The following is a 23,191-nucleotide window of genomic DNA, read 5'->3' as shown; positions in this document are numbered from 1 at the left end:
TGTTTACCGGAAATGTTTAAAGATAATGGTTTTACTTGGAACTCTAAACATATCAAATGCCTGGACATATCCTACTCCAATTCTATTAAAGACGCTATTTGAATTAATCTCAAAGAGGTTGAGTCAAAGATTTTGAAATTGCCCGACAGATGGTACCCTCTTTATTTAACTTGGTGGGGAAGATTGCCCACAATCAAAATGATGTTGTTGCCCATTTTCTATGCTCCCAGTTAAACTTCCCTCTGTTTTAAAAAAAACTAAAAATACATTATTTATGAAACAAACGTAAATTTCGTATATCTTTAATCAAATTACAAGAACCTAGGGATAATAGAGGTGTCAATTTTCCATGCCTTAAAAGATATCACTCTGCATTTGTTTTAAAACAAATATGGTTGTCCCTCTCTCCCACTTTTCACAACGGAACCTCTCTATGGAGTCAATTGGAACACTTGCAAATTACACCATTTACTTTTAGAGATGCAATTCGGGTTTTAAAACCTCCAAAAGCCCTTCTCTCTCCAATAATCACTCATTCTATCTCTATTGACAAGCCATTGCTTATTGCCTCTCACTTCTCATATGAGAATCTTAAGGAAACTCATATATGGTGCAATAATGCTGTGCAGTACCAAACTCTCTATGCTATCCTCTATAAATTATTATCTCACTCTTTAGATACTCCCCCTTCTACACAGCCTATTTCCCAGCCTCATAATTTTTCTTCACAAGTCCAAGTGTCCTTTATATACAGAACAATTACACATACCAGTCTTGTGAGACCAAAGTCTAAAATAGAATTAGCATGGGAGCAGGATTTCAATCATAACTTTCCTATATCTTCATGGAAACAAATATGGTCAAAACCCCTTACAACATTCCCGTTCAGCATCTACAACCCAAACATTATTTTCTTTTTATAATAGGTTGTTCTATACTCCTAGAGATCTTTATAAAATTAAACTTTCTATAGACAGCAAGTGTTGGTCGTGCTCAAAAGAAAATAGCCATTATATGCACATGTTTTTTGATTGCCCTTCAGTTCACACTTTTTGGGAACAAGTTTGGGATAAAATCAATCAGATTTTGTCCACTAATCTACCTTTCAGTATCTTACATATTTTTCTGGGTAGTATCTCGTCTATTTGGTATTCCCAATCCCTGCTTGGTAAACTGGTTGATTTACTGATTGCTAGTGCAACGCGAATTATAACTTCTAATTGGAAAGATGCCACAAAAATATCTGTTGTAGCTTGGTGGAATATGATTGTAATAATCACAGAATAGATCAAGCAAATGCTAATACTACTCAACTGTTAATTAAAAGAGACAAGCTATGGCTTCCTCTCACCTCTTTTCTTTCGCAACACAAGACCTTTCATACTACTGTTAATACTGTCTTTGAACCTCCTTGAATGTCTTTTTTAGAATTAATGGTTGCTCTATTGTGAACATGTGATTTTCATTTTACAATGTTTTAACTTTTCTTTTCCTTTTCTTCTCTCTCTTCTCTTTCTTTCTTTACTAAAACATAACAAAAATGCTAGTATTCTATAGTACAATATTCTATTCCGGTTGTGTATATAAATTGTTTTTATAGGTTCAATTATCTTTATGCCTCTTTAGTTAAAATATATTTATCTTATTGTACTAATGTATGGTAACTTATTCAATAAAGCATCATTAAACAAAAAAAAGACTGAAAACATATCTATTCATCAAGCCTATTTAGATTCCTTGAAGGATGTTGAGTTTTCTCGCTCCACTGCTCTACTGTTGGACTCAATACGTAGTTTATTCATTCAGTTGAGAACATGTTTGAAAATTAAGTTCTCACCATATGAACTTTCCATTGAGAGACAGATTAATGGCAACAATTGTATCACCAAACTGAGGATAGCTCAATTACTTATTGTTCTGGTACAAGAGTAGGAGATGCTTGAAACTATAGCCTTCACTGCCTGATGGACTAAACATGCCAATGGAGCAATGAACTCATAAAGGCGTGTTATTGATTGTTTGCTATAGAGTAGTGGTGTAGTGCTGCAATGATGAACCAGCTTCAGACCAACTAATGTATGAAATTGGGGAACCAGGTTTGAGTCTCGGCATCAGCTTAACGTATGTGATTCTGGGTAAATCTCTTAATCTCCCCTTGCCTAAAAATACGAATGTGACCTTGTTAAATGAACCTAGTGCTCATGTGAAGAGCTCCTATACCTTTGAGTCGAGTTTGCGCTATATAACTGCCAGAAAAATAAATAAATAAATAAAAAATACATATAAATATACAGGCATGATCGGCTAATCGGATTTACAGAGACATACATGAAATAAACACCACAAAGCAGTTACCAAAGGAAGTAAAGCATAAAAATTCAGCATTCTGCTAGGCAAACATGTCAAATAAACTAGTTAAAAACACATGCAAGTCTTTCTCATTAAAAAACAAAGCCTAAGTATTATTATGTAAGGATACATGAAAATCACATCGCACTCCACGACTTATGCAGACTAGGCACCTTTAGATTCAAATATGCCCCTTAACTACGATGCCCCATGCTGCATGGATAATTACATCATATATTTATTTGGAGTTGAGAGGCATAATATAAATGGTATTTTGGATTAGAACAATTCGCAAACGAAGATTTGATAGCATAACAGAAGGGTTGCTCTGGTTTGCTTTTTGCGTCTTTATTTTTTGTCTTCTTACATGCTTTCATCTTTTAGTTAGTAGGGGTAATTATTAGAATTACAAAGTCTAGAAATACACAACAACAAGCACATTAATTCTTGGGCCTCACTCTGCTCTAAAACATAATTGAGATTATTCTCTTTCTTTGACTGGTAACAGTGATTGACTCACGTTTCAAACATTTTCTCCGATTCAGTTTTCTAGATTTTTTACTTCCATAGGTTTTGGTTATTTTGATGTTATTGAACTGTTTCACACATAACAAACGCCTTTCAGTTCATGGAACACATTGCTTCAACATGTTATCACGTTTTGTTGAACCAGTAGTATTTACACTATAGTTTATGCATATGAATAGATTTTATGTTTACAGTAGTTTCTCTTAAAGATGTAGGAAGGTGCAAATATGTCCACTTATCAAATATATCAGACTACAAGTCATAAGCAAAGATATTTCATATCACTGTAGGACATACTAATGCACTCTGGTGAACCTTCGGGTGACATTGACTCTAAAGCTGATCCACTGGGAGCGAGCAGTGGTTTTATCAACCTTGTGTGATAGCCAACCCAAAGTAAAAAAGGTTGTGTCCAGTTTTCATGCAGAATTCACTTTTACGGGTCCAGTCAATAAATAAAAATAGGCAAATTAACACAAAGAAAAACATTTTGGCCACAAGCCAACACACAATTGATTCATAAACTGCAGTCAATGTGCTAATTAATGGTAATCTGGATTAGTAAAGATAGTGATCAATGCATGTCGCCAGAATATTGACATTTGTGCAGCATATTTGCATGTCATAAAGTCTCACCATGTAGCATGTACACCTGTTCCCCCGTTAATCATACTGGACGTTTTAGTTCTTATTGTTAAAATGACATGTACTTAATATTTTTCATGTGTGTAACCACCTAAGATCTGCAGGTCAAGGAGCAAATGTGTCCAAATTTTTTATGAAAGTCCTCCTCAGCTCGCACAAGAGCTTCTTCATCAATGTAGACAGCAGCTCTCTTTGACGCCACAAAGTACTGGACCTTCCTGAGGGACCAGCCCATGATGTACATGAGAAAGCCACACACCGTGGCTGTGGACCGGCCTACTCCAGCATTGCAGTGAATATAGACTGTGTGGCCGTTCTCTAGCAGCCCATGCAAGAGGTGAACAGCCTGAGGTAACATCCTCACTCTACCTAGAAAAACAACAACATACAAGAATTTAAATTAACCACTGTGTAAGATATAAGGACAGCATTTAAAATACACAAAGCTTCAAATGAAATAAAGTCACAAAATGAATATAATTGGCATATTTTTGGAAAATCATTAGTTAGTCAGAAAACATCAATTATTAGTCAAACCTACTTACAGAGAAATGGTTCAGAACCAGGCTTAGTCAATTGATATGTCTAAAAACCTACTCTTATGTGTCATATAATATTTAAGGCAATGGTATACACGAGAATCATAGAATATCCTAATAAATGTTGCAGATATGAATAGTATGATTTCTAGATAGAGTAGTCCTAATTTTTCATATAAAACATATATGTTGTGCAAATCTCTTATTTTTCTCTATCATTTCAATCAAAGCATCTATATATATACATATATATATATATATATATATATATATTTAATTCTAACTACGTCAATATGAAAGTAGACAAACTTGAATGAATCAATTTGGTGGCTAAACCAGAGATTTCTTCTATCCACCACAATACTATGTTTAAAGCAAGAGATCTGTATTCATGCTTTGCAACTGCACATTTTGTAATAGGTAATTTTTATGTTTCTATATATTGGTGACAATCCCACTACTACTACAGGACGGCGCCTCCCACCAGATGAACAGCATTCAAGAACCACCCAATAATAAGTTATGGGGTGCGAGTGTTGTCTAGAAGTAGGTTTCACAAATGATTCATGCATTCACAAGCATGAGTGGAGGCTTTCCAGCTGGTTTGCTGTATTACACCATATGGCATAGAAATATATTTACCGATAGTTTATTCCTACAAGGTTGTTGTTGCCACTGAAAACTTTGCCAGTACTGAACACCCAATTGTATTTCCCACTATGGAGAGATCTAGAAGCTTGTGCTTCAAGAGAGAAGGTGATTTTATAGGGTCACACCTAGCTATACATTATAAAAGCTTGGACACTCATAGATTTCCCATTAAACACCAAGCACCTTCTTGTGACCAAATACACAATTCAGAACACCAAATTAAAAACCACTATTCACATATTTACTCTTCTACTTGTTTTGTACCTTAAGTTTCACCAGGTACTTCTAATTGAGAAGTCTCTTCTAGACCAGGGGAGAGCACTCAACCTCAGAGTTATGCAGGGAGTGCATTTGTAGGTAGCCAGGAATATATAAACAGCCCTGACGAAGGCCCCACACCTGTGCAGGCTCTTGGCGAAGGCTAAAACATGTTGGTGAATGAGGTGCAATTGGGACACTAATTCTCAAAAGAACCCCATACTTCTTTTTACTCATACCCTCAGTACCCTGGAATAAAGATGAATCTCCTCAGGTTATACTGGAAGGTATTTTTAGCAGTTTCTTTCTTTGCTGGATCCCTGCTTTATCCAGATAAATACTTTATATAACAACTTCCAAATTTGGTTGAGTCCGCCCTGGTTTTATCATCCTACGAAGATGTGGATAGGCGCTGATAATGAAGCATGCCACTATCTAGTGGATGAGGCGTCTACTGCAATATCCTTTGGATGTCTTTTTTTGATTGGGAAGTGGTTTTTCACCCCCTTTCCTGGTCCTTTCCAGCCTAGATGCCCTTTTGTGTTTGAGATTGTGTGCACAGACACTAAGCTAGGGGTGGGTGATAAATTCTGCTCAGCCGACAGAGTTAATGGAATTTTGATCACTCCAGATTACACTTGTAATGTATAGTTCCAGCCAATTTCTTTGCATGTGGCTCCGCAACAAGATTTATCATCCTCTAGTGTGATTTTCATTCACTAGGAGGGCACCCAGCATGATAAGTCCAACATGGATGGTTGTGGGCAGTCACAAATGTTCACGGTCAGAAATGCCGCACGAGTAGAAAATCTATTTAAGAGGTAGCTAAATCAACTCAATAAGCAATGACCTCTGGCATGCTGCGTGGTGAGGTTTGTGATGATTATTCAGCGTGGACAAGCTCCCAGCGCTAAAAATCAGCACAAGCAGCACAATGTGCCTATTTTCAGCTGTTTTCGGAATTTCATAGAATCTAGCCAAAGTTTCATGTAACTCCTCAATTTCTGTCCACCCTACACTAAGCATGCTTTTTTAGAACTTTGGAATTATGGAGCTCCATTGAAGACAATTGAGTAGCTTTGTTTATAATACCTTGTATATGCCTTCTGCTCTAACATTCCAATGTTTGTCATCCTGTTTCTCCCTTTGTAATTACAAAAATTCTACCCTTAGTCAGTGGAATATTCTACCAGCATTATAGCCCTTCTGCTTCAGGCTATACTGGTTGTTAAAGGCCCTCACCCTTGTTATTGGGTACAGGGACTTTAACAAGGGGTATAGCCCTCAGTGGCAGTCTATAAGTATATGTTAATAATAGCTGTCACATCACTCGGCGCCTCAGTAGAACATGTGATTGAGGTAGGAGAGTAAGAGTAGTGCATGAAGCCACTTGAAGCTGAAACCATCTGTCCTACAAATGGGAAACAAGTTTCTATTAGGAATCCTTGACTCACCCATGGTAGAATGGCTCGAGCATCCAGGATGTACTCATGTGATACAACAAACATAATAGTGCATTTAAAATATAAAAACAGGAACAAATAAGATCCTTTCCAAACTTATGAATAGATCTGTGGTTAGGAGCCTTTACCCGATAGTATGCTAACATTTCTTTAGCAACCTTACGTCAGGCATCATTACAGTGTGGTCACACATTGGAAGTTATTACACTGCAGACAGGTTTTCCTGCCTTTACTTTAGGAGTTATTTACTTTGGAGGTAAGAGTTTAATTATAATTAGAACATTGGAATGTTGAGAGCTAGATTGCAGACAATGAAATGGTTCTGGGTTTATAATGGACGATATAAGCCTGGAGCTCCATCATTCAAATGATTATCTTCATGTTTCTCCCTTTTTAATTTAGAACATTCTACCCTTAGTCGGTGAAAAGTTCTAATAGCCTTATAGCCATTCTGCCTCAGCTACACTGGTTGTTAAAGACACTCTCCCTCGTTATAGGCCCTCGCTTGTGGCTCAAGCCTGTTACTCAAGTTCAGGGCCCATAACACTGGTATAGCCCTCAGCAGCCAGCTATAAGGCTTTAGAGCCCCGTTGAAGACAACGTAGTAGCTACGGGTTTATAATGGCTAGTATAAGCCTTCTGCCTCAACATTCCAATGTTTGTTGTTCTGTTTCTCCTTCAGAATTCAGAACATTTTCTCTCAATGGATGGAATGTCCTATTTGTCTTATAGCCCTTCTGCCTCGGGCAATACCAGTTGTAAAACGTCCCTCTCCCTCATAATTTTGACCTAGCTATAGAGTTACTTTAACCTTTGCTTTTTCAGTGAATTTCTAAGAATTTCATAGAAAGTAAGATTTAATGTCACTTAAAGGTTTGTTTTTACATATATATATATGTGTGTGTATATATATATATATATATATATATATATATATATATATATATATATATACACACATATATATAATATTTTACAAAAATAGCAATACTGTGTTCAACACAAAACCACAGACTACTGATTTTTTTACAGTTTTTCTTTTATTCTTTGTTCATTGTGTCACAGGTTTTATATCTATATACAGCACATACAGCCAAAACCCAGGTTTCACACACACCGCACTTCTTCAGGGCTGCTTAAAATACAGAAGTGATACATCAGTTCTTTTTCATAAATAATAATATATAAAAAAACTGCTGAAAGAGAACACAGTTCATGTTTCTTATATGATTCCAATTCCAAATTATTCATCATAACTCTGTACAAACATTAGTTTAAGCACATGACATGCTATGTGCTACATATACCAACCACTTCATAACTAAAGCACTAACTTCTTCAGGGGACAATGCTATAATTACTTCATTCCCATACTTAAAGTGATGACTCATGTTTCTCCAGATTATATTTGGTGATTCATCATTTGCAAATCAATCCTACCCACCCATACATACAGTAGTGACTCATGTTTCTCCAGTTTATACTTGGTGATTTTTCCTTTTTTTCTTCCTCACATTTCCAAATCAATCCTACCCACCTGAATATGCAAATCATTACCTTGAACATAATACCAATTTATTTCCATGCATATTAATTTCTCTCACAACATATAAAAATGCATCTTCTGACCATGACAATACAACAGTCTTCTGTACAATTATTACTTGTGAACAATAAATGTACAACATTTTATTTCTCTATACATAGACTTTCTCAGACTGTCTAAATCCTGCAATTGCAAAACACACTTACTTCAATATGTGGAAGTAATCAATTCTTTCAATTTATGGGACACTTGGAATTTTTATTACACTTTTGGTCATGTCTCTAAGAATAGTGAGATAGTTATTCTCAAAATTCCAATTTCCCTTTCCAGAGAATTTTCTTAATTTTAAACCATGATACAGGCTCCTACAATGAGAATATATTCTAAATTCTTGCCTAATAAACGCAAAGGTAGTGATTCAATAAAAAATTAAAATTAGAGTATATTCCAACTGCTCATACCCATTTGGTCATCAAATTAGATTTTTTTGACTATCTCGTCTTCCCATTCATCGTGAACACTTTATAGACTATATAGTCCACACTATATAAAGTGATTTTCAAATGAAAAAGAGGGTTGCTAGAGGGATAGATTGCTATGTATGAAAGAGAGGTTGTTAAGAGTTCACAATGATTCAATCACTATCATTGTGTTTATTAGATTTAAAGAAAAGCATCCACCCGACGTGTTTACGGAACTGTGAACAAGGGAACAACGATTCCCGAAATGCGTCGGGTGGATGCTTTTCTTTTCTTTTGCCATGTAGTGTAAAATAAACTCGATCTGAAGGCAGCTATGAACAAGGCATTTTCCTTTTTGCAAAACGAACGGTGTGTGCATTTACGGGGCTTCGCAACCCCGCCTCGGTCTGCCGTGCTTGGGAGCAGACACAAAGCAAAACAGTCAAGGACTATGTATATATATATATATATATATATATATATATATATAGTAGTCTTGTTTACACTTGTTTATTTTTTTTACCAAACTCAGAGGTGTTGGACTTTGCATCAACATAACATTATCAGGTTGGTTGGTCCAACTGGCTCAATTAAAATGAACCAAGACTACAGCTCCCAGAATGCACTGATATGTAAAAGCAAAGTCTGGGGATAGAAACGTGGTATCCCGATGATATGGAGCCATCTGGTCACCCTATTTATTGAACCTAGGAAAATTGAAAGGCTAAACGAACCACTGGGACTCAACTCTGAGGCCAAACAGTTAAACACATCTCCAGCTTTGGCTCTCAGAACAAGGCGGCAAGAACCATTTCTTACTGATTAACTTTGTAATGTCTTAGTAACAGATTTACTGTCCATGACATTCACCAAAAAATTTGTCGGTGCCACAAATTTCTGTCATGCCAAATAAAACAGAAATCATGCAGGTCCAGAAGCAGGTCTATGGCATGATACATACAAAAAGAGATCTCTGGGCAAGACTCAGGGCTGGACTCGCCGTATTGGGTGTTTTCATGGAAAGGTGAAGTGGCAGCAGCTCCTTCGTTAAGGTGGAGTAGTGTCGCTCCAGAGCTCTGAGCAGTGCTAAAAAGCAAAAATAAAATGATAATAACACGTTATTATAATTATATTTTTCACTGCAGAGTCAGATTAGGGCGGGCGGGGTGGGGCTAGGCTGTCACATGGAGGAGGAGTGGTATTTGCACCATAAGTGTGCATGATGGTTTGGCCGGCCGTCTTGGGTCGGCCAAACAGATATGCGCACTTAGCATTTCTTCACCCAGCTGTATTGCACAGCTGGATGGAGAACATGCACAGGTTCCCACTTCTGTCTGAGTGCCGAACTAGGCCACTCAGAGAAATCATGATGCTGCTGTTATGCTGGTGATAGCAGTATTGTGATTGGCTTAGGGAAGTCTTGGAGCCTGTGTGCTTCTGTAAGGCCAAGAAGAGAAGAAGACAGAGGAGAGGCGGCAGCTGTTCACAGGTAAGTGAACTTTTTTTTTTTTTTGAGCCTTTCCTCACCCGTCCTACCACTACTTTTTTAAGGGGGTCACCACTGGGGTGTGGGCCAGTTTTGCAGCAGTGGGGGCTGGTTTTGTTACCGGGGACCGGTTTTGCAGCTCTGGCCTCCACTAGCATACGCCACAGTGCGTCACACTTGCACACCATCCCTGAGGGGACCTGTCCGACAAAATTGCCGGGGCTGCTTTGGGTTCCCAGTATGACCCTGGCAAGATTTCACAAACTTCCAGGAAAATGAAATGCGGATCCAAGCAGAAATTAAATGTGACCAACACACTGTGTGTCATGACACACGCATCATGAAAGCGTGGGATTCTACTGAAGTTTCGAAAGTGAAACAATGGATGTACTGTTTCAGATTTTACAGCATGTATCTTACACTCAGCCACTGTTTATTGTTTAAAAGCACCCTTCCATTCTACATGGGGCAGCTCTCTCCGTCTCCCTGTTTTCACATCGCTGCTACACACCTTGAATGCTCAAGGTTCCTACTGCACAAGGATAAGGTGGCGTTCCCACACTGCCTCTCGTGTTTCCATGTCAATTTTGAGGAAGTACTTTAACTTCAGGTTTCTACTTTGCGTTCTGGGGCTTGTATTTTTTAGTTTGCCATAACAAAATGAAGATTTCAACTAACAAAATTAAAATCAAAGCTGAACTGAGTTGGCTACTTACGCATAGATGTGGGAAATATGACAACTCTTGCTCTCCTCTGTGTGAGAATTATTGTTGTTTGAAACTGCCATTCTTGTGCTTTGTTTGTTTTAATTCATCTTTCCTTTTACTCACCCACCTTTGCTAAGTGTGTATTTCAATAGACAAATCTCGGAGAATTAGAGCCAGTGCGGGAATACTGAGTCGAGTTGATCTGATATGAAAGAAATAACTTGCTGTCTGTTTGTAGGACAGGGTTATACAATAACATAAGGGGCACAATGTGAGAATACCTTCACCCCCAGGCCCCTGATGTTGGAGTCCCAGAGGGACACTGCCAGGGGCCAAAAATGTTTTTTAAAAAAATTCTGGTGAAACTGTGGTAGATCCGCAGATCCACTGGAAACTTTTTAAAAACCACAAGCTTGGTTTCTCGCATTTGTTGGTATTATCGCCCATGTGGACCAGGTCCTGGGGGGAATTGTTAATCTGTTTCATAGGGGGGGGGTGCATGCAGCCCCCTCTCCCAGGCCCATTTCATCCCCGGGGACCCCATCCCCAGGACACAGCAGATATTGTTGAGGGGAGGGGGGCAAATTTTGTTCCTAGCTGAAGCCAGAGGACAACCACCTCCAGGACCTGGTCATGAAAAAAACAGAGGGGGGGGCACATGGCCCCCTTCCTGACCATTTAGACCAGGGGACCCCAACCCCTGGGGCCCATGCATGCCTAGAAAAGGGAAGGTGCTGTGTGCCCCCCTCCAGGAGCCATTAATTGCCCTGAGGATCCCATCCCCCAAGGCCAGCTCTGGCTATTTCCAGAGGTGCCCACTCTAGTGTGGGCAGGGAAACCTATGTTTCCTCTCACTTGGCAGGAGAAATTTCAAAGTTTCTGCCAAGTGAGAGCAAACAGTGGGCAGGAGCATGAAAAATGCTCCCAACTACGAGGAGCAGCATTTTTAGCTGCTTCCTGTGGGCAGGAGCAATGTTGGCTCCAGCTGGAGGCGGGGAGCCAGCTGGGGCCACAGAGACATTAGGGCTCCAGCCTGCTGCTCACAACATTAATGTTGTGGGTGCCACAGCTGGGTTCCAGGGCATCTACCTTTTACTGACCGGGCCTCAGGAGATAGGGTCCTCGGGTGAAATTGGCCCAAAGAGGGGAGCCTTGCAGCCCCTCCGCCTTAAGTAATTAGCCAGGTCCCGTGAAATGGGGTCCCAGAGGCCATAACTGGCCCAGAGAGGGGGGCCATGAGGCCCCCTCCCCCATTTTTATTTGACCAGTGCCTCGGGGGATGAGGTCCGTGGAACATATAATGGCCTGAGGAGGAGGGCTGTATGCCCCCCTCTACCTTCATAATATGGCTGGGCCCGAGAGATGGGGTCATTGGGGCAAAAATGGACCTGGGGAGGGGGACTGCAAGCCCCCCCTCCACAACTTAATCAGTGGGCCCTGAGGGATAGGGTCCTCGGGCCAAATACGGCAGAGGAGGAGGGCCACTTACCCCACTCCCCTAAAACAAGTTTGGCAGCCTCGGGCATGGTGTTCTCAGGCCCACAATTGGCCCAGGGGTGGCTGCATGCCCCCTTCCCTGGTTGGCTTCCTTTGCGGGGCTTGGCCACCACTGTCACTAGACATTGTAAAGAGTTTCACTTTTGTGACAGCACACAATTGCAAATGATAGTAGTCAACATGATACTGCCAAAAATCAGAGGATGAAAACTCTTGGTTCAAGGAACTTAAAGTTACTAATATATTCAGGTTTAACAGAAAGAGCCCCATTGGTTTAAATGTGGATGTAGAATGAGCAATACACCTAGGCTGAAGTATTCTGTTTATTATTTGATAGCAGTGTTCTTCACCCTTTTATTACATAGCCCACAATTCATTAATGTTGAAAGCTTCCATATTTTTCCAGCAAAATTTGAAGTGGTTTTATTTCAGTTTTAATTATTTCAATGTTATCTGTTATTATATAGGTGTATGAAAATGTTCCAGTGCAACCTGATAATCTGAGAGTTACATTTTAATAGCTGATGCAGCAGCTGGTCTAAGGTTACTGATATATGGATTATTATACTCAAGTAAGTGAGAAATATGGCAAGTGTATATATACAGTATATGTTTTGCAATATATGCAAATATTATCTTTTGTAGCAGCTGCTAATACTATTTAATATTATGAGTTGAAGATGTAGTAATATTTTAAGAACTTGTGATTGCTCATGATAGTACGGACAATCCCACTTGGGAATAATGGAGTTGCTAAATGCAATACTGGTTGTAATAGAATTTCAGATACTGTGGTAAAACACATGCCCACTTGGGCAACACTGGGGCTTTCATCATAAACATTATGGAAAATCTTTACATTTTATGATAAGTATTTAACCACTGTTATTTAAACTATATTTACTATTCAACTTTTTTTAAAATAAATAAATACTTGAATGATAAGTTATATAGACATAATTTTATCATAATTATTGTTGGGTTACTACAAGCAAAACATTCAATTGGTTAACAGTTTACATTGAGCATCATGTGCTGATATATACAGTCCAATATGGCATTTCGTTAACTTAACTTTTGAGCATGTCACAACTGAATGGTCCTTTGTTTATGTTCATTTGCCTTGGTTGTATGACACAACCACGCATGACAGAACCACGCATGCCTTAACAACGTGGTGGGAACCACAACCGCGTCTTTACCCCGCATGCCTTTATAACAACTTTCATTGTAAAAGCATGCTCAGTAAAGGAATATGTAGCAACGGCATGTGTGATTGTGTTATACAACTCCTCTCTCAACAAGAAAAAAACTACCATGAACCCCCACCCGCCCTGTGGCCTAAATCTACCCCACCCCTATAAACCTCCTCATTGAAAATGTGACCCCAGCCCCTCCCTGCCCTGAACCCCAAAACCCCTCTTCAAAACCTTGACCCTGTTATAAAAAAAAACTACGACCCCCTCAGCTTAAGCCCTAAAACCTTTCCCCACTTCTAAAAACTAAATCACCCTCACAACCCCCATCTGCCCTTAGCCTTATAACCTTCCCCCACCCCTAAAAACTCCCCCCACCAAAACCTGGACACAGACTCTGTCCCTCCTGAGCCCTAAAATCCTGCCCCCTGTAAAAAAAAAAAAAAACTACCCGACCCACCATCCACCTAAGCGCTAAATCCGACCCACCCCTAAAAAACTACGCCCCAAACCCTGCCCTAGCCACACTTACGTCACTGCATGCTTTCCCGATTCTTCCTGCCCCACCCATTCGCACCACCATACTACTCTCAGCCTTAACCACACATATGCGTGGTTGAGGCAGACATGCATCCAGTTGTGGTTAGGGCAAGCATTGTTACGCTTGCATGCTAAACATACGCATGGCTTAGCCTGCGTTTTTTAGGCCGTTCCCCTCATTGCACCATCACCAACAAGGGTTACAGGGACATTTTAGGTAGGCTCACATTTCACTCCTATAAAACCAGTGAAATTCAGCAGTTATGGTTACCTGAGCTAACTATAACTTATGACCCTACAATGCACTGCTTATGATCTCACATATTACATCACTCATGACATGGTCAGTGACAACATTGATGACATCTCAAATGATATCAATTATGACATCATCCACAGAACCACTCACCCCCCATACAAACTCCCATACACCCACTCGCACCCACACAACCACTCACTTACCTATTCACAGACCCCTACAACTACTCACACACCCACTCACTCATCCATGGAGCCACTCACTCTCCCATACAATTACTCACACAACCACTTACTCACCCATACAGACGCTCACACACCCTCTCACTTACACAGCCACTCAGACAGCCACTAACTGCCCCATACAGCTACTCACACAGCCACACTCACCCATACAGCCACTTACATAGCCACTCACTCACACAGATACTCACACACCCACTCACCCACCCATACAGCCACTCGCACAACCACTCACTCACCCATAGGGTCATTCGCACACCCATTCACTCACCAATACAGCCACTTATACACCCACTCACTCGCCCATACATCTACTCACACACCCACTTATTCACTGATAGTCACTCACACACCCACTCATAACCCATATAGCCACTCAGACACACTCACACACGGACGCACACATTCCCATAGACACTCACCTAATATATTTTAGAAACAATATCACTCATTAGTAGTACTGAAAGTATACTATTTTAATTTTTGTAGTACATTTGTGTATGTGCTTCACACTACAAAACCTTTAGAAAACCCTTGCACTCACTGGGTGATGTCATCACTGATGTAATTTGAGATGTCATCAGTGATATCAACAGTAATGCCACCGACCATGTCATGAGTGATGTAATATGTGAGGTCATAAGAAGTGCTTTGGAGGGGCGTACGTTATAGCTAGCTCAGGTGAGTATATCTGCCGAATTTCACTGGTTTTGTACTAGTGAAACATGAGCCTAACTATAACGCCTCTGTAACTTTGGTTTCTTTCCATGAATTTCAAAGTTTTTTTTTTAAATTCTATTTCCTAACTTTAACGTCCCTGTAACCTGTTTTTTACAGTGAATTTCTAAGGTTTTTTAATGTTGTTTCCTAACTTTAATGTCCCTGTAACCTCTGTTTTTTAAGGGAATGTCTAAGGTTTTTCGAATTTTAATTCCTAACTGTAACCTCTAACCTTTCACAGTGAGTGTGAGAGTAAGTGCATAAGTATCTCAGTAGGTCTGTGAGTGAGTGTGAGTGTCTTGGAGTGGGTCTGTGAGTGGATATGTGAGTGTTAGAGTGGGTCTGTGAGTGGTTGTGACAGTCACTGAGTGGGTCTGTGAGTGGGTGTGTGAGGGTCTGAGTGGGTCTGTGAGTAGGTTCATGAGGGTCTGTGAGTGGGTACATGAGTATCTTCATAGAAGTGGGTACATTAGGGTCTTAGTGGGTCTGTGAGTGTGTGTGTCAGTGTGTGAATGGGTCTGTGAGTGGGTGTGTCAGTGTCTGAATGGGTCTGTGAGTGGGTGTGTCAGTGTCTGAATGGGTATGTGAGTGGGTGTGTCAGTTTCTGAATGGGTCTGTGAGTGGGTGTGTGAGGGTCTGAGTGGGGCTTTGAGGGTCTGAGTGTGTGTGAGTGTGTGCATGAGTGTCTGAGTGTCTCTGTGAGTGGGTTTGTGAGTGTCTGAGTGGGTCTGTGAGTAGGGTCTGAAAGTGGGTTTATGACTGTCTGAGTGGGTCTGTGAGTGGGTGCATGAGTGTCTGAGTGCTTCTGAGTGAATGATTTAGTGTATGAAAGACTCTGTGAATGTTTTTTTTTCTGCATTATTAGTGAATTCGTCACAGTGTTACACGGGGGTCCACGCTGAACGTCACAACATATTAGCAAATATTGCACATTGTGAAAAAAAAATAAGGTCATCATTTCATCCCCAAAGACACCTATATCACAGCCCAAGGGTCAGGGTACCTCTACCCTGACCCCTTATGCCACTTTTCATTTTATTTTTCAGCCCCGTGGCCCATAACCTTAAATGGTAGCCACACCTTTCTGGTCAGGTTGCGGCCATCCAGTCTCAGTATTCCTGTCTGAGTGCACATTCACAAATTTGCTGCGATAATCACAAACATATAGCGATGGATCCGCTGTCCTAGGTATACAAATTTGTTTTTCCTTTAATTTACCTTAAACTTCTAAACTTCTGAACGGATTTACACCAAATAATAAAAAGTGTAATCTGCATACTGAAAGCTACCTTTCTATCAAATTTGGTGTAATTTCGTCCAGCGGGTTGGGCTGTAGTCATGTTCAAAACTCCTATGAGAATTAACAAGGGAAACACACATTTTTTGACCCCCCCCCTTATTCTCAGCCCCTGCTTGACAGATCACATGGAAGCTTTCCATGAGCAACAAGAATCACTGGCACACTTTTTTGGAAAAATTTCAAGAAGATTCATCAAACAGTGCCAAAGATGTAGGTAAGTCAAAAACACTTTTTCTATGGAAACTTGGTCCTAACTATAACTACCTACTGGCAACCCCCAGTAGGTAATTAATATATATATATATATATATATATATATATATATATATATATATATATATATATACATATATATATAATATATATATATATATATTATATACATAAGCATGCAGCACAAGCACTATGCATTAATTGAAAGGTGATTTAATTTGTTGACAACCACATTACCCAATGAGTTCGGAGATTCATCTCAATGGCCACTGAACAAAACAAAGGTTACAGGAATATTATGTTTAGGCTCACATTTCACTCCTACAAAACCAGTGAAATTTAGCACTTACAGTTGCCTGAGCTAACTATAACTTATGGTGCTGCAATGCACTGCTTATGATCTCACATATTACATCACTCAAGACATGGTCAGTGACATTAACAAGCCCATATAGCTACTCACACCGCCACTCACTCACCCACACATGCACTCACTCACTCATACAGCGTCTCACACAACTACTCACTCATCAATACAGCCACTGATGCAGCCACTCACTCTCCCATACAGCTACTCCCACAGCCACTCACTCACCCATACAACCACTTACGTACCCACTCACTCACTCATACAGGTGTTCACACGGCCACTTACCCGCCCATACAGCCACTCACTCACCCATAGAGCCATTCACACACCCACTCACTCACCAATACAGCCACTTATACACCCACTCACTCGTCCATACAGATACTCACACACCAACTTATTCACTGATACAGTCACTCACACACCCACTCATAACCCATATAGCCACTCAGACACACACACACAAAGATGCACACATTCCCATAGACACTCACCTAATATATGTTAGAAATAGTATCACTCAATAGTAGTACAGAAAGTATACTTTTTAACATTTGTAGTACATTCGTATTTATGCTTAACACTCAAAAACCTTTAGAAAACCCTCACACTCACTGAATGATGTCACTTGAGATGTCATCAGTGATAACAACAGTGAACGAAACCGAACGTTATAGTTAGGTTCTGAATTTACTCATGCAAAACCTTGGAAATTCTACAGTTAGAGTTATTTCAAGTAACTTTAAATCATGTCCTAAGGTAACTATAACTCACTCTCCCATCATGCACAGTTTTTCTTCATTAATTTGACTGCTAATGCTTCAGTTATATTTTTAATAATGTTATATAAGTTGGTATGAGTGCTATAGTATCTGGGGTGATTAGCAGTGCATGGTGAGGGCACGAGTTATAGTTACCTTACGCCACGTATGAAAAGCATTTTTGCCCTGAGGGTGGTGGTCCCTGGGGCTGAGAGGGAGGCCATCGGGCCTCCCCCACATTTAAAAGCATTTTTGCCTTAGGGCTAGTGGTCCATGTGGCACGCCCCCCTCTTATAATTCCTTATAGCCCCGGGGAGGTGGTCGTTCCTGGGGCTGCATGGGAGGACATTGGGCCTCTCTGAAATGATAAAAGCATTTTTGTCTAGGGGTGATGGTCCCCCCTCTATTATAAAGAAGAGTGCCCCCAGGACTTGGCCCACCTGGGGGCTTTTTTAACAACAAGCACAGGAGCCCATGCTTGTTTTTTAAATACATTTTACAGTGGATTTGCGACCCTGTTGAGATTCTGTGGTAAAATTGTGAAAAAATGCTTTTTAGCCCTGGGCGGAGGGAGGGATATCTTTGAAACCCCAATACCAGAGATAAAGGGTCAGGGTGTTCCTGTTTTATATATTTTTCTTTTTTTTCTTGGACTCAAGCCGAGTCCCAAGATGGCTGCCAACTATTCCTGGTTTGAAGTGTTGACAGCCAATGAGGTCTCAGCATGAGAGAGGGAGGGGCTGCAAATCCTTTGCGTCACTTGATATGCAAACATGGATTTCCTTAAATTCCTCAAAAACTACTGAACTACTGAACAGATTTACACCAAATAACAAAAAGAGCTCTTTCTGGAGCTACCTTTTTGCCAAGTGTGGTGTAATTCTATCCAGTGGTTTTTGCGCTATCGACATTCAATTTTTCCTATGGGAATTAATATTAGAAATGCTCTAAATTTCGCCCCCCCCCCCCTTTATCTCGGCCCCGCTTGACAGATCACCCCAAAACTTTCCAGACAGCAGCTCATGTAACTGTCGAATTTGTTTGGAAAATGTCTTGAATATTCTTCAAGCAGTCACCACTAGGTTGTTAAAGTGTTAAAGTGGTAAGGTTAGGACCTAATATCTATAAGAAAACTGTTATTTGATTTGCCACTACATTTGGCGGAATTTTTACCAATCTTCACAAAATTTTCAAAACTAGTTTGACATTTATTTCAGCTTCTGTCTGGAAAGTTTCAGGGTGATTCGTCAAGTGGGGCCAAAAAAAAGAGGCAGGATTTGCAGATCCACATGCCAACAGTAACGCAGTGATTGGCAGGCCTCAATCTATCAGAGCTCGATCCCATGGAGCAGAAACAAGGTATTAAATTGAAAGAAAGGGCCAGGGAAGAGGTCACCTGATTCCATCAGTCTGATTAAGTGGCCCTTCATGGGGAAGAAACTGCCAAACAACATTTTTTTAACGCAGGGGGATTACAGATCCACTGCAAGGCTCAGCGCAGCCTATCCGTGGATCCAGAGCCCAATTAAAAAAAACACACTCACAGACCCACTGATACTTGTTCACGCCCCCACAAAACCATTCTTACATCTCCATGCACTCACACACACAGATACTCACATACCTACATAGCCACTCACACAACCACTCACAGAGGCACACAGCCACTCACACACCCACCCAACACCCATACAGCCAATCACAAATCCACTCACAAATCCATGCAGCTACTCAGACACCCACTCACAGAACCACACAACCACTCACACAATCACAAAGCGGCTTACAGATCCACTCACACACTCACATACCCACTGACAGACCCATACAACCACTCACCCACCCACACACCCACTCACAAACCTACACAATCACTCACCCACCCACTCACAGACCCATATAGCCACTCACACACCCACTCATATATACACTCACACTCATATATGCTCACTCACAAACCTACTTGCACTCCCAGAAAACCACTCTCACACACTAACAGACTCACTCACACATTTACAGACCCACTGTCACTTACATACCTACTTCCACACCCACAAAATCACTCACACACCCACTCACAGACTCACATAATGACTCACACAGCCACTAGCAGATCTACAAAATCACTCACACACCTAATCACAGACCCACACAGCTACTCACACACCCACCAACACACCTATACAGCCACTCACATACCTACTCCCAGAAGCACGCCTACTCACACAGCCAATCACAGACCCACCCACCAACATACCCATACAACCACTCACACACCCACTCAGACACCCATACAGCCACTAATACACCCACCCTCATACTTACTCACATATCCACTCACATACCCATACAGCCTCTCACGCACCCACTCACAGAACCACACAACCACTCAGACACCCAGTCACAGATACAAACAACCACTCACACACCCACTCAGAGACCCATGCAACCACTCACACACCATACAAACACTCACACCCCAGTCACAGACCCACTAATAACTCACACACCCATACAAATACTCACACCACAGTCACAGACCCACTAAAAACCCACACACCCACTCATAGACCCACACAGTCACTCACCCACCCACTCACGGACCTATACTGTCACTCAAACACCCACTCACACACTCTTACAGCCACTCATACCCACTCACACATTCACATACACACTCAGTCTCACACAGTCACTTACACACCCACTCACATACACCCTCGCAGACCCACACAATCACGTACTCACCAATGTGCACACCCACAAAACCACTCACACACCCACTCACAGACCCACACAATCACTCACACACATAGTCACGGATCCACACAGCCAGTCACACACCTACTCACAGACCCACATAGCCACACACACATGCACACACACACTCACAGGCCCATGCAGCCCCTCACACAGCCACTCAAAGACCCACACAATCGCTCAACTATCCACTCACAGACCCACACAGCCACTTACACACCCACTCACATACACACTCACAGACCCTCATGCCCCCTTACACACCCACTCACAAACCTACATACATATTTTCAGACCCACACAGCAATTTACACACCTACTTGCACACCCATAAAACCACTCACAAACCGAACTCAAAGACCCACGCAGTTACTCACACACCAACGGGCCACTCACACATCTACTCACACACCCATACAGCCACTCATATACCCACTTACAGACCCACACAGCCACTCCCACTCCCTTCACTCATATAGCCACTCACACACCCATTCACAGACCTACACAGCAAGTCACACAACCACTCACAGACCCACACAGCTACACAAAGAGTCAGTCACACACTCATACAGCTATCCAATCACCCACTGTGTTAAATATGTTGTCGGTTTGAATGAGTGCCTTTGTGTGGCAACCTACTGTCATGGATCCAAAACATGTTGCTGTCTTGTGTTGAATGAGTGCTTTTGGCTGGGGAACTGCAATGGATCTAAGTGAAGAGGTAAAAAGTAGGATTTTAAAACAATATAAACCAGTATTTGGAGAAAGGCTTGAGTCTGAAAAGAGCCTTTGTGTTTATGATGTGTTGATATTAGTTACACATAGAACAGGATGAAGTATTTTAGTTGTTCAGGAACACCCTATTGCCTCCATTTGTTATACGAACTCCATCATTTCGATATATTCCATCCATATCAAAGCATAGCTTGTTGTGGTATATAGAGACCATGTTGTGGTTACACAATGCAGGAACAGTTCAATTTACATGTTTCCTGGATTTCTCTATCTGTGGACAAAATTCAGTTGCCCACTGCTACTTCTGTCCTTGGCAGATGTTGGAGAATACCAAGGCAGTGTTTGAGAAAAGTGTCATTAATTTACCAAAGGTATCCTTCATTAGGATTTCCAGTCTTACCCCAGTAATTGTGCCTAGGTCATTGCCACCACAATGCACTATCATGCGCTCTAGATGTTGGCAATCCAGAATGCTTTCAACCAAAAGCAGTAATTGATGCCACTTTAACCCACTCTGGCCAATCCAAATAATGTCTATATTAGATAAACCTAGATCCCTATCAATGCCAGTCTTTCTAGCACTCTTTCTGGCCCAAAACCCAAACCTATGGCCCACAATCCACACTCTAACCATTTTGGAGGCAAACAGGAGTAGCACACAGGAGAAGGCTGCAGCTGAATGAGGCTGTTTTAGAGAAGAAAGGCAGTTAAAATGAAGGACAGAACCTAAAATATTAAATAACATATTTGACTGGATGATGGAGATGTGCTGGAAACTAAAATTAAGTCGTTATTTTTAGAAAAAAAGTAATTACATAAGTTGTTTGGGGTATGCTTAGAATTGCAAACAGTCAACCACGTCTGCTACTGTTTAATTTGAAGCTAGAATGCTGCTCAGAGAAAGTCATGTGAATTGTTGACCTACTGGTAGTCACAGAGTGTTGCAAACAAGCTTACTATGGAAATGGGGCTAAAAGAGTGTGGGGAGAAGGGAACAAGAGAGACTACACTATAGAACTAAAAAAACAGAGTGGTGTACAAACATTATTCATTAGGGAGTGATTGGCTTGCAAACGAAGTTTTCTTTACAAAGTAAAACAAATTAAAAGGATTAACATAATATTGTTAAATGCTTGCAAGAGCTTCTGTGTGGATCTCTGAATCTGCAGTGGATTTACACAGGGGCCGAGCTGATCGCTGTTGGGGATGCATCCAAAATAATTACCAAATTGGGCATCTTTACAGGAGTCTTACAAAGGGCTAAAGAATAGTGACCATTTACAAGTGCCATAACAAAAATAAAAGATTGAAGGAAGACTTTGATTTGCCAAGTACAGGAGTATCAGTAAAAGCACAGTGGGAAGGGTAGCCATTATTGGTACTTTTATACAAGAGTGGAAGAGCACTGCTGTATTTCTGGCTTGAGATTTTCATTTGTTAGACTTGGCATCATTGACATGGCCTCCCCTAACTTTTTGCCTCTACTTCACACGTTATTTCTGTGTGCTGAACTCTGTTTTTGCTGTTTTATGTGCTCTAGACACTTTACCACTGCTGTCCAGTGCTAAAGTGTAAGTGTTCCCTGTATAGATTATATGTGTACATTGGCTTATCCATGATTGGCATATTTGATTTACTAGTAAGTCCCTGGTAAAGTGCACTAGAGGTGCCCTGAGCCTGTAAAACAAAGGCTACTAGTAGGCCTGCAGCACTGGTTGTGCCACCCACATTAGTAGCTCTGTAAACATGGTTCAGACCTGCCACTGCAGTGTCTGTGAGTGCAGTTTTACCTGTCAATTGGACTTGGCAAGTGTACCCACTTGCCAGGCCTAAACCTTCCCTTTTCTTACATGTAAGACACCCCTAAGGTAGGCCCTGGGTACTCACAATTTAAAAATAAATTTTTTAGTCAAGTTGGTTTTAAGATTGTGTGTTTGAAAATTCCACTTTTAGAAAGTAGGA

At 40.9% G+C, this 23,191-nt stretch overlaps 1 protein-coding gene across 3 annotated transcripts in view; it reads right to left on the bottom strand.

The window, feature by feature from the left end:
- Window positions 1–2,676: 2,676 nt before the first annotated feature.
- EPM2A (EPM2A glucan phosphatase, laforin) overlaps window positions 2,677–23,191 on the bottom strand; it is a 514,940-nt gene continuing 494,425 nt past the window's right edge. For 2 of the 3 annotated variants that reach the window (XM_069235244.1, XM_069235245.1), the window contains exon 5: window positions 2,677–3,891. In XM_069235244.1, the coding sequence (XP_069091345.1) occupies window positions 3,614–3,891 (278 nt within the window). In that variant the 3' untranslated portion in view covers window positions 2,677–3,613. The remainder of the gene's footprint in view (window positions 3,892–23,191) is intronic. The other variant, XM_069235243.1, reaches the window with a different exon arrangement.

Source organism: Pleurodeles waltl, chromosome 5 (assembly GCF_031143425.1).
Source record: "Pleurodeles waltl isolate 20211129_DDA chromosome 5, aPleWal1.hap1.20221129, whole genome shotgun sequence".
Taxonomy (NCBI): Eukaryota; Metazoa; Chordata; class Amphibia; order Caudata; family Salamandridae; genus Pleurodeles; species Pleurodeles waltl.
This window is presented reverse-complemented; position numbering and strand designations above follow the sequence as displayed.